The sequence below is a fragment of the Scyliorhinus torazame genome, chromosome 1 (assembly GCF_047496885.1).
Source record: "Scyliorhinus torazame isolate Kashiwa2021f chromosome 1, sScyTor2.1, whole genome shotgun sequence".
Taxonomy (NCBI): Eukaryota; Metazoa; Chordata; class Chondrichthyes; order Carcharhiniformes; family Scyliorhinidae; genus Scyliorhinus; species Scyliorhinus torazame.
In genome coordinates, this window is record NC_092707.1 from 257229314 (window position 1) to 257241737 (window position 12424).

Consider the following 12424-nt stretch of genomic DNA (forward strand, 5'->3'; position numbering starts at 1 on the left):
CTGCCTTTGCAGGACTGTCTGGAGCTGGGTGGGAGGATTCTCTGCAATTCATGCATCTGCTCCTGTGGGTCTAGCAGGCCAATTGCTTGTTCACCAGTGACTCCCTGGAATTCTGCAGAGTTATTCACTAAGTTTCCGATTTGATTCTTCCGCTCTCTGCTTCCTCCTGGGCCTAACTGCAGGTTGCTATTGGATGAATTAAGCTAGGTAAAGACCAGTGCAAGAGTCTGCTGCGTTGGTGTGGGCCTGGTATTCACATACAAGCCAGACTGGGTAAGGATGATAGAATTTGTCCCCTGAAGTACATAAAAGTACCAGTTGAGTTTTTTCAAAATTCTGACAGCTTCATGGTTTTGTTAATGATACTGGCTTTTTATTTCAAAATATATTTTTAAAAACTGAATTCAAATTACCAAGCCACAAAGACAGGATTTGAACTTATTGCCAAAGTCTATGAATTTCTGTCTGATAATGATTTGAAATACAATATGTCCATTTGAAAATCGCACATTGTTCTTAAGTAATTTCTGGACTTCCGGGTGCGGCTATGCAGAGCTAGGTCGCATATTCGGCAGCTCCTGCTTGGAACGGACTTTTGGGCTCTTTTACAGGGCCCCCACGGCATTTGTTTGACATTTCCCGGTGTGGGAAGAAGGCTGCAATATTCCCCCGACAGTGTCCCCCAGGAAGGGTATGTCTCTTGGTTGCCAGACACACGCAGAAACAGTAAAAGATTTGGCTGCAACTGCAGGATAAACAGGGCCTCTTCCAGCATGCAGGCGGGGGAAGGGCAAGCTTAAAGCTGCAAGCTGACCTGAGGGCCTGTATCAAAAGTGAATTCTAGCAGCAGAGGGAACAACTGTGAAAAGACCTCATCAAGGCCACTGAAGGGACTTCCGGTTGCGGTGATGCCTAGCTAGCCGCACGCTTCGGCGGCTCCAGCTCCGACGGACCTTCGGGCTCTTTTAACGGGGAATTTTTCGACGATGCAACCCGGTGTGGGGTGTGTGAGAAGGGAGTCCCCCCCAAAACGAAGGAGGAAAAAACCGGCGGCGGCGGCTGCAGCGCGAGGAATCGTCGACCAAAGGGTCAGAAAGAGAGAAGTACAAGATGGCGGCGGAGAAAGCGCAGGCGACATGGGGGCCTGAGCATGAAATTGTGAGACGGTGCGTGGAGCTGCTGAAGAGGGAGGTGCTGACCCCGTTGCTACAGGCAATTGAGGGGCTCAAGGAGACATTAAAGACCCAGGAGACAGAGCTCCGTGTGGTGGAGCAGAAGGTGACAGATATTGAGGACGAGATCCTGGGCCTGGCGGTTAAGACACAGACGCACGAGGCACTTCATAAAAAGTGTACTGAAAGGATCGAAGCCCATGAAAATGGAGCGCGAAGGAAGAACCTTCGGATACTGGGTCTCCCTGAGGGTGTGGAAGGAGTGGACTGTGGAGCGTACGCAAGTACGATGCTGAGCTCACTGATGGGTGCTGAGGCCCCTACGGGCCACTTGGAGGTGGAGTGGGCAAATCGGATTCCGGCGAGAAGACCAAAAGCGGGAGAACCACCCAGGGCGATAATCGTGCGATTTTACCGCCTTAAGGATAGAGAAGAGGTCCTGAGATGGGCTAAAAAGGTGCGGAGTAGCAGATGGGAGAATGCAGTGGTACGGGTATACCAGGATTGGAGTGCGGAGGTGGCGAGAAGGAGGGCGAGCTTCAACCGAGCCAAAGAGGTGTTGCATAAAAGGAAGGTGAAGTTCGGGATGCTGCAGCCGGCAAGACTATGGGTCACGTATCAGGAGAGACACCATTATTTCGAGACGGCGGAGGAAGCATGGACCTTCATCAAAAAAGAGAAATTGGATCGGAACTGAGGGACTGATGCTGCAGGAAATGTTATTGTTAATGTTACGGTGGAAGTTAATTGAGAAGTAAACAGGGAAGGGGGGAGACATTGGGGAAATGTGGGCGCCGGTGAGGGGGGAAAGACGGGACATAGTTGGAGAATGGGGAAGGGGAGCGGGAGGGGAAAGGGAGCTGCGCCATAAGAGGCGGGTCAGGTAAAGGGATGTTCCCGCACCAGAAAGAATAAGGCGGGAAGACAGGCGCAAGGCGGATGGGAGTTCCCCACATGGGGGGGGGGGGTCGAGGAGTGAGCAGGAGTAGCCGGGGTCAGTTGAAGTCAGCTGACTTACGGAAGTAATATGGGGGGAGCAATCATGCTAGAAAGAGATCTAGCGGGGAGGGGGGGGGGGGGGGGGAAACAACTGGGTTGCTGCTGCGGAAATCCAAAAGGAAATGGCTAAAGAGTGGGTGGGCGGGGATGGCGTGCGACGCTGGGGGAGCGAGCGGGAGTGCGGAGGCGGGATATGGGACTGGCCAAGAGAAGGTAATGGCTAGTCGACACGGGAGGGGGGCAGGTAGCCCCCTAGTGAGGCTGATCACGTGGAACGTGAGAGGCCTGAACGGACCGATAAAAAGGGCCAGAGTGCTCGCGCATTTGAAAGGACTAAGGCAGACGTGGTTATGCTCCAAGAGACGCACCTAAAGGTGGTGGACCAAGTTAGGCTAAGGAAAGGATGGGTGGGACAGGTGTTCCACTCAGGACTGGACGCAAAGAATAGAGGGGTGGCCATTTTGGTGGGGAAACAGGTCGCATTTGAAGCAAAGAACATCGTAGCAGATAGCGGAGGTAGATATGTAATGGTGAGTGGCAGGCTGGAGGGAATGGAGGTCGTGTTGGTTAATGTGTATGCCCCAAACTGGGACGATGTGGGATTTATGAGACGGATGCTGGGGCGTATACCGGACCTGGAGGTAGGAAACTTGATTTTAGTAGGGGACTTTAATACTGTGCTGGACCCGGGGCTAGATAGATCCAGCTCAAGGACCGGAAGAAGGCCGGCAGCGGCCAAGGTACTTAAGGTGTTTATGGACCAAATGGGGGGAGTGGATCCATGGCGATTTCTTAGACCTAGGGCTAGGGAGTTTTCCTCCTTCTCCCATGTCCATAAAGTGTACTCCCGGATAGATTTTTTTGTTTTGGGAAGGTCGTTGATCTCTAGGGTGGAAGAAGCTGAGTACTCAGCCATAGCGGTTTCGGATCATGCCCCACATTGGGTGGACCTGGAATTAGGAGAGGAAAGGGAGCAGAGAACACTCTGGTGATTAGATGTGGGGCTGATGGCGGATGAGGGAGTGTGTGCAAGAGTGCGGGGGTGTATTGAGAGATATCTGGAGGTCAATGACGACGGCGAAGTCCCTGTGGGAGTGGTATGGGAAGCACTAAAAGCGGTGGTCAGAGGAGAGCTGATTTCCATTGGGGCCCACAAAAGGAAAACAGAGGCCAAGGAAAGGGAAAGATTACTGGGGGAGATTTTACGGGTGGATAGGGAATTTGCAGAGACCCCGGAGGAGGAATTGTACAGGGAGAGGAGACGACTCCAGACGGAATTTGACCTTCTGACCACCAGAAAGGCGGAGGTACTGTGGAGGAAGGCACAGGGGAGGAGGTATGAATATGGGGAAAAGGCGAGTCGCCTGTTGGCTCATCAATTGCGAAAGAGGGCAGCAGCGAGGGAGATAGGAGGAATTAGAGACGAAAGGGGAGACACGGTGCGAAGGGCAGGAATGATAAATGAGGTGTTCAAGACCTTCTATGAGGAACTGTATAGGTCTCAACCCCCAGAGGGAGAGGAGGGGATGCGGCAGTTCCTGGACCAATTGAGGTTCCCGAAAGTGGAGGAGCGGGGGGTGGTAGGCCTGGGGGCACCGATTGGGGTGGACGAGGTTATTAAGGGACTGGGAAGCATGCAAGCAGGGAAGGCCCCAGGACCAGACGGGTTCCCAGTGGAGTATTACAGAAAATATGTGGACTTGTTGGCCCCGTTGATGGTGAGGACGTTCAATGAGGCCAGGAAAGAGGGGGACTCTACCCCCGACGATGTCGGAGGCGACGATATCGTTAATTTTGAAGAGGGATAAAGATCCGTTGCAGTGCGGGTCCTATAGACCCATTTCATTGTTGAACGTGGACGCCAAATTGTTGGCATAGGTACTGGCATCGAGGATAGAGGACTGTGTCCCGGGGGTGGTGCACGAAGACCAGACAGGGTTCGTAAAAGGGAGACAACTGAATGTTAACGTGCGACGACTATTAGGGGTGATAATGATGCCCCCAGTGGAGGGGGAGGCAGAGATAGTGGCGGCAATGGACGCAGAGAAGGCATTTGATAGGGTGGAGTGGGAGTATTTATGGGAAGTGTTAAGGAGGTTTGGGTTTGGGAACGGGTTTATTAGCTGGGTTAGACTTCTTTATGGGGCTCCAACGGCAAGCGTAGTTACAGGTCGACATAGATCGGAGTATTTCCGACTATATAGGGGAACAAGACAGGGATGCCCGCTGTCTCCATTGTTGTTCGCGTTGGCATTTGAACCTCTGGCCATGGCGTTGAGAGACTCCAGGAAATGGAGAGGGGTGATTAGAGGGGGAGAAGAACACCGAGTCTCGTTATATGCGGTTGACCTATTGTTATACGTGTCGGACCCAGCGGGGGGAATGATAGAGGTTATGCGAATTTTGAGGGGGTTCGGGGATTTCTCGGGGTATAGGCTAAACATGTGGAAGAGTGAATTATTTGTGATACATCCAGGGGACCAGAGTAGAGAGATAGAAGGCTTGCCTCTAAGGAAAGTGGAAAGAAACTTCCGATACCTGGGGATTCAGATCGCTAGGAGCTGGGGAACCTTGCACAGACTTAATCTGACACGGTTGGTAGAACAAATGGAGGAGGACTTCAAGAGGTGGGACATGCAGCCTCTATCGCTGGCGGGCAGGGTGCAAGCAATTAAGATGATGGTCCTCCCGAGGTTCTTATTTGTATTTCAATGTCTCCCTATACTAATCACTAAGACCTTTTTTTAATAAAATAGACAGGAGCATCACGAGCTTCGTGTGGGCAGGGAAAGTTCCGAGAGTAAGGAGGGGGTTCCTTCAGCGTAGTAGGGACAGAGGAGGATTGGCACTACCGAACTTGGGCGATTAATATTGGGCCGCCAATGTGGCAATGATACGTAAATGGATGATGGAGGGTGAGGGAGCGGTATGGGAAAGACTGGAGAGAAAGTCCTGTAAAGGGACGAGTTTAGAGGCGCTGGTGACGGCGCCGCTACCGATCTCACCGAAAAAGTTTACCACGAACCCGGTGGTGGCGGCAACATTGAATATCTAGGGACAGTGGAGGCGACAGAGAGGGGTGCGGGAAACCCTGGTGGGGTCCCCAATCAGGAACAACCATAGGTTCGCCCCAGGAAGAATGGATGGAGGATTTCAGAGCTGGTTCCAGTTGGGAATTAGGAGGGTGGGAGATTTATTTATAGATGGGACTTTTGCGAGCTTGGGAGCATTGGAGGAAAAGTATAAGTTGCCCCGGGGAAATTTCTTGAGATATATGCAGGTGAGGGCATTTACTAGACAACAGGTGAGGGAATTTCCGTTGCTCCCGACACAGGGGATACAGGACAGGGTGCTTTCAGGGGTGTGGGCCGGAGAGGGCAAGGTGTCAGAGATTTACCGAGAGATGAGGGAAGAGGGGGAGGAGTCGGTGGGCGAACTAAAAGGAAAATGGGAAGAAGAACTAGGGGAGGAGATATAGGAGGGTATGTGGGCTGATGCCCTAAGCAGGGTAAATTCCTATTCCTCATGCGCCAGGCTTAGCCTGATTCAATTTCAGGTGCTACATAGAGCACACATAACGGGAGCAAGATTGAGCAGGTTCTTTGGAGTGGAGGACAAATGTGGGAGGTGTGGCGGGAGCCCGGCAAACCACGCACATATGTTTTGGGCATGCCCGGCACTGGAAGGGTATTGGGAGGGAGTGACGGGAGTGATTTCGCGGGTGGTGAAGGCCCGGGTCAAACCAGGCTGGGGGTTAGCTCTATTTGGAGTTGCGGAAGAGCCGGGAGTGCAGGAGGCGAAAGAGGCCGACGTTGTGGCCTTTGCGTCCCTAGTAGCCCGGCGCAGGATCCTACTCGTGTGGAAGGAGGCGAAACCCCCCGGACTGGAGGCCTGGGTAAATGATATGGCGGGGTTCATTAAACTGGAGCAGATAAAGTTTGCCCTGAGAGGATCGGCTCAAGGGTTCACCAGGCGGTGGCAGCCATTTCTCGACTACCTAGGGGAACGCTAGAGGGAAGACAGATGACCAGCAGCAGCAACCCAGGGGGAGGGAGGGGGGGGGGGGGGGGTTAGTTTAGGTCAAAGATAAAGGGGTTTTGTTACTTGTGTATTGTTTAAAATTTCTGTATTGTTATTGTTGCATTTGCTTTGTAAGAGGGGAAAAATTGTTGTTTGGGAAAAAATTTTCAATAAAACATTTATAAAAAAAAAAAAAGTAATTTCTCTGTTCTCTCTATGCAGGGGGTTAGCGGTGCACTGGCTGTTCTGATGAAAGATGCTATCAAACCAACTTTGATGCAAACGCTGGAGGTAAGAATGCTCAATCTTCTCTGACTTCAGCGTGGGAGAGCCCGGATCCTCAGTTAGGAAAATAAAGGATTAATTTGTGTATATATAGTGCCTTTCATGAATTCCAGGCGTCCCCAAGGATTGTACTGTCAATTAAATACATATGAAATGCAGTCACTTCTTTTTTTTATAAATTTGAAGTACTCAAATCATTTTTTCCAATCAAGGAGCAATTTAGCGTGGCCAATCCACCTACCCTGCACATTTTTGGTTGTGGGGGCGAATCCCGCGTAAACACGGGGGGAATGTGCAAACTCCACAGGAAATGGTGAAGAACCGGGATCGAACCTGGGACCTCGGTGAGGCAGTCGTGCTACCGTGCTGCCCAAGTAGTCACTGTTCCAATGTAGGAAACTCAGCAGCCAATTTATTGCTCTGATCATTGTCTGTTGGTCTGGCTCTCTCCTTATCTGTCTGCCCCTCTCTTTGTCTGTCTGTCTGTCCGGCTCTCTCTTTGTCTGTCTGTCCGGCTCTCTCTTTGTCTGTCTGTCCGGCTCTCTCTTTGTCTGTCTGTCCGGCTCTCTCTTTGTCTGTCTGTCGGTCTGCCTCTCTCTTTGTCTGTCTGTCTGTCCGGCTCTCTCTTTGTCTGTCTGTCTGTCCGGCTCTCTCTGTCTTTGTCTGTCCGGCTCTCTCTTTGTCTGTCTGTCCGGCTCTCTCTCTGTCTGTCTGTCTGTCCGGCTCTCTCTTTGTCTGTCTGTCTGTCCGGCTCTCTCTTTGTCTGTCTGTCTCTCTTTTTGTCTTTCTGTCTGTCCGGCTCTCTCTTTGTCTGTCTGAATGAAATGAATGAAAATCGCTTATTGTCACAAGTAGGCTTCAATGGAGTTACTGTGAAAAGCCCCTAGTCGCCACATTCCGGCACCTGTTCAGGGAGGCTGGTACGGGAATTGAACCGTGCTGCTGGCCTGCCTTGGTCTGCTTTCAAATCCAGTGATTTAGCCCTGTGCTAAATGTCTGTCTGTCTCTGTCTGTCCAGCTCTCTCTCTGACTGTCTGGCTCCCTCTTTGTCTGTCTGTCTGTCTGGCTCTTTCTTTATCTGTCTGTCTGGCTCTTTCTTTATCTGTCTGTCTGGCTCTCTCTTTGTCTATCTGTCTGTGTGTCCATTGCTCTCTCTCCTCTCTGTCTGTCTCTCTCTCTCTCACTGTCTGGCTCTGTCTGCCTGGCTCTCGCATGCGCTCGCTGTCTGGCTCTCGCTCGCTCTGTCTGGCTCTCGCTCACTCTGTCTGGCACTCGCTCGCTCTGTCTGGCTCTCGCTCGCTCTGTCTGGCTCTCGCTCTCGCTCTGTCTGGCTCTCGCTCTCGCTCTGTCTGGCTCTCGCTCTCGCTCTGTCTGGCTCTCGCTCTCGCTCTGTCTGGCTCTCGCTCTCGCTCTGTCTGGCTCTCGCTCTCGCTCTGTCTGGCTCTCGCTCTCGCTCTGTCTGGCTCTCGCTCTCGCTCTGTCTGGCTCTCGCTCTCGCTCTGTCTGGCTCTCGCTCTCGCTCTGTCTGGCTCTCGCTCTCGCTCTGTCTGGCTCTCGCTCTCGCTCTGTCTGGCTCTCGCTCTCGCTCTGTCTGGCTCTCGCTCTCGCTCTGTCTGGCTCTCGCTCTCGCTCTGTCTGGCTCTCGCTCTCGCTCTGTCTGGCTCTCGCTCTCGCTCTGTCTGGCTCTCGCTCTCGCTCTGTCTGGCTCTCGCTCTCGCTCTGTCTGGCTCTCGCTCTCGCTCTGTCTGGCTCTCGCTCTCGCTCTGTCTGGCTCTCGCTCTCGCTCTGTCTGGCTCTCGCTCTCGCTCTGTCTGGCTCTCGCTCTCGCTCTGTCTGGCTCTCGCTCTCGCTCTGTCTGGCTCTCGCTCTCGCTCTGTCTGGCTCTCGCTCTCGCTCTGTCTGGCTCTCGCTCTCGCTCTGTCTGGCTCTCGCTCTCGCTCTGTCTGGCTCTCGCTCTCGCTCTGTCTGGCTCTCGCTCTCGCTCTGTCTGGCTCTCGCTCTCGCTCTGTCTGGCTCTCGCTCTCGCTCTGTCTGGCTCTCGCTCTCGCTCTGTCTGGCTCTCGCTCTCGCTCTGTCTGGCTCTCGCTCTCGCTCTGTCTGGCTCTCGCTCTCGCTCTGTCTGGCTCTCGCTCTCGCTCTGTCTGGCTCTCGCTCTCGCTCTGTCTGGCTCTCGCTCTCGCTCTGTCTGGCTCTCGCTCTCGCTCTGTCTGGCTCTCGCTCTCGCTCTGTCTGGCTCTCGCTCTCGCTCCGTCTGGCTCTCGCTCTCGCTCCGTCTGGCTCTCGCTCTCGCTCCGTCTGGCTCTCGCTCTCGCTCCGTCTGGCTCTCGCTCTCGCTCCGTCTGGCTCTCGCTCTCGCTCCGTCTGGCTCTCGCTCTCGCTCCGTCTGGCTCTCGCTCTCGCTCCGTCTGGCTCTCGCTCTCGCTCCGTCTGGCTCTCGCTCTCGCTCCGTCTGGCTCTCGCTCTCGCTCCGTCTGGCTCTCGCTCTCGCTCCGTCTGGCTCTCGCTCTCGCTCCGTCTGGCTCTCGCTCTCGCTCCGTCTGGCTCTCGCTCTCGCTCCGTCTGGCTCTCGCTCTCGCTCCGTCTGGCTCTCGCTCTCGCTCCGTCTGGCTCTCGCTCTCGCTCCGTCTGGCTCTCGCTCTCGCTCCGTCTGGCTCTCGCTCTCGCTCCGTCTGGCTCTCGCTCTCGCTCCGTCTGGCTCTCGCTCTCGCTCCGTCTGGCTCTCGCTCTCGCTCCGTCTGGCTCTCGCTCTCGCTCCGTCTGGCTCTCGCTCTCGCTCCGTCTGGCTCTCGCTCTCGCTCCGTCTGGCTCTCGCTCTCGCTCCGTCTGGCTCTCGCTCTCGCTCCGTCTGGCTCTCGCTCTCGCTCCGTCTGGCTCTCGCTCTCGCTCCGTCTGGCTCTCGCTCTCGCTCCGTCTGGCTCTCGCTCTCGCTCCGTCTGGCTCTCGCTCTCGCTCCGTCTGGCTCTCGCTCTCGCTCCGTCTGGCTCTCGCTCTCGCTCCGTCTGGCTCTCGCTCTCGCTCCGTCTGGCTCTCGCTCTCGCTCCGTCTGGCTCTCGCTCTCGCTCCGTCTGGCTCTCGCTCTCGCTCCGTCTGGCTCTCGCTCTCGCTCCGTCTGGCTCTCGCTCTCGCTCCGTCTGGCTCTCGCTCTCGCTCCGTCTGGCTCTCGCTCTCGCTCCGTCTGGCTCTGGCTCTCGCTCCGTCTGGCTCTGGCTCTGGCTCTCGCTCCGTCTGGCTCTGGCTCTGGCTCTGGCTCTCGCTCCGTCTGGCTCTGGCTCTGGCTCTGGCTCCGTCTGGCTCTGGCTCTGGCTCTGGCTCTCGCTCCGTCTGGCTCTGGCTCTGGCTCTCGCTCCGTCTGGCTCTGGCTCTGGCTCTGGCTCTGGCTCTGGCTCTGGCTCGGTCTGGCTCTGGCTCTCGCTCTGTCTGGCTCTCGCTCTCGCTCTCGCTCTGTCTGGCTCTGGCTCTCGCTCTCGCTCTCGCTCTGTCTGGCTCTGGCTCTCGCTCTCGCTCGGTCTGGCTCTGGCTCTCGCTCGGTCTGGCTCTGGCTCTCGCTCGGTCTGGCTCTGGCTCTGGCTCGGTCTGGCTCTCGCTCGGTCTGGCTCTGGCTCTCGCTCGGTCTGGCTCTGGCTCTCGCTCGGTCTGGCTCTGGCTCTCGCTCGGTCTGGCTCGGTCTGGCTCTGGCTCTGGCTCGGTCTGGCTCTGGCTCTGGCTCTCGCTCGCTCTGGCTCTGTCTGGCTCTGGCTCTCGCTCTCGCTCTGTCTGGCTCTGGCTCTCGCTCGGTCTGGCTCTGGCTCTCGCTCGGTCTGGCTCTGGCTCTCGCTCGGTCTGGCTCTGGCTCTCGCTCGGTCTGGCTCTGGCTCTCGCTCGGTCTGGCTCGGTCTGGCTCTGGCTCTGGCTCGGTCTGGCTCTGGCTCTGGCTCTCGCTCGCTCTGGCTCTGGCTCTCGCTCTGTCTGGCTCTCGCTCTCTCTGGCTCTGGCTCTGGCTCTCGCTCTGTCTGGCTCTGGCTCTCGCTCTCGCTCTGTCTGGCTCTGGCTCTCGCTCTCGCTCTGTCTGGCTCTCGCTCTCGCTCTCGCTCTGTCTGGCTCTCGCTCTCGCTCTCGCTCTGTCTGGCTCTCGCTCTCGCTCTCGCTCTGTCTGGCTCTCGCTCTCGCTCTGTCTGGCTCTGGCTCTCGCTCGGTCTGGCTCTGGCTCTCGCTCGGTCTGGCTCTGGCTCTCGCTCGGTCTGGCTCTGGCTCTCGCTCGGTCTGGCTCGGTCTGGCTCTGGCTCTGGCTCGGTCTGGCTCTGGCTCTGGCTCTCGCTCGCTCTGGCTCTGGCTCTCGCTCTGTCTGGCTCTCGCTCTCTCTGGCTCTGGCTCTGGCTCTCGCTCTGTCTGGCTCTGGCTCTGGCTCTCGCTCTCGCTCTGTCTGGCTCTGGCTCTCGCTCTCGCTCTGTCTGGCTCTCGCTCTCGCTCTCGCTCTGTCTGGCTCTCGCTCTCGCTCTCGCTCTGTCTGGCTCTGGCTCTCGCTCTGTCTGGCTCTCGCTCTCGCTCTGTCTGGCTCTCGCTCTCGCTCTGTGTGGCTCTCGCTCTGTCTGGCTCTCGCTCTCGCTCTGTCTGGCTCTCGCTCTCGCTCTGTCTGGCTCTCGCTCTCGCTCTGTCTGGCTCTCGCTCTCGCTCTGTCTGGCTCTCGCTCTCGCTCTGTCTGGCTCTCGCTCTCGCTCTGTCTGGCTCTCGCTCTCGCTCTGTCTGGCTCTCGCTCTCGCTCTGTCTGGCTCGCGCTCTCGCTCTGTCTGGCTCGCGCTCTCGCTCTGTCTGGCTCTCGCTCTCGCTCTGTCTGGCTCGCGCTCTCGCTCTGTCTGGCTCGCGCTCTCGCTCTGTCTGGCTCGCGCTCTCGCTCTGTCTGGCTCGCGCTCTCGCTCTGTCTGGCTCGCGCTCTCGCTCTGTCTGGCTCGCGCTCTCGCTCTGTCTGGCTCGCGCTCTCGCTCTGTCTGGCTCGCGCTCTCGCTCTGTCTGGCTCGCGCTCTCGCTCTGTCTGGCTCGCGCTCTCGCTCTCGCTCTGTCTGGCTCGCGCTCTCGCTCTCGCTCTGTCTGGCTCGCGCTCTCGCTCTCGCTCTGTCTGGCTCGCGCTCTCGCTCTCGCTCTGTCTGGCTCGCGCTCTCGCTCTCGCTCTGTCTGGCTCTCGCTCTCGCTCGGTCTGGCTCGCGCTCTCGCTCGGTCTGGCTCGCGCTCTCGCTCGGTCTGGCTCGCGCTCTCGCTCGGTCTGGCTCGCGCTCTCGCTCGGTCTGGCTCGCGCTCTCGCTCGGTCTGGCTCGCGCTCTCGCTCTCGCTCGGTCTGGCTCGCGCTCTCGCTCTCGCTCGGTCTGGCTCGCGCTCTCGCTCGGTCTGGCTCGCGCTCTCGCTCTCGCTCGGTCTGGCTCGCGCTCTCGCTCTCGCTCGGTCTGGCTCGCGCTCTCGCTCTCGCTCGGTCTGGCTCGCGCTCTCGCTCTCGCTCGGTCTGGCTCGCGCTCTCGCTCTCGCTCGGTCTGGCTCGCGCTCTCGCTCTCGCTCTGTCTGGCTCGCGCTCTCGCTCTCGCTCTGTCTGGCTCGCGCTCTCGCTCTCGCTCTGTCTGGCTCGCGCTCTCGCTCTCGCTCTGTCTGGCTCGCGCTCTCGCTCTCGCTCGGTCTGGCTCGCGCTCTCGCTCTCGCTCGGTCTGGCTCGCGCTCTCGCTCTCGCTCGGTCTGGCTCGCGCTCTCGCTCTCGCTCGGTCTGGCTCGCGCTCTCGCTCTCGCTCGGTCTGGCTCGCGCTCTCGCTCTCGCTCGGTCTGGCTCGCGCTCTCGCTCTCGCTCGGTCTGGCTCGCGCTCTCGCTCTCGCTCGGTCTGGCTCGCGCTCTCGCTCTCGCTCGGTCTGGCTCGCGCTCTCGCTCTCGCTCGGTCTGGCTCGCGCTCTCGCTCTCGCTCGGTCTGGCTCGCGCTCGCGCTCTCGCTCGGTCTGGC

At 57.4% G+C, this 12424-nt stretch overlaps 1 protein-coding gene across 1 annotated transcript in view; it reads left to right on the plus strand.

The window, feature by feature from the left end:
- The window catches only part of mthfd1l (methylenetetrahydrofolate dehydrogenase (NADP+ dependent) 1 like), a 316218-nt gene that overhangs the window by 123077 nt on the left and 180717 nt on the right, over positions 1-12424 (plus strand). The window contains exon 19 of the mRNA XM_072504179.1: positions 6414-6482. Coding sequence (XP_072360280.1) covers positions 6414-6482 — 69 coding nt within the window. The remainder of the gene's footprint in view (positions 1-6413; positions 6483-12424) is intronic.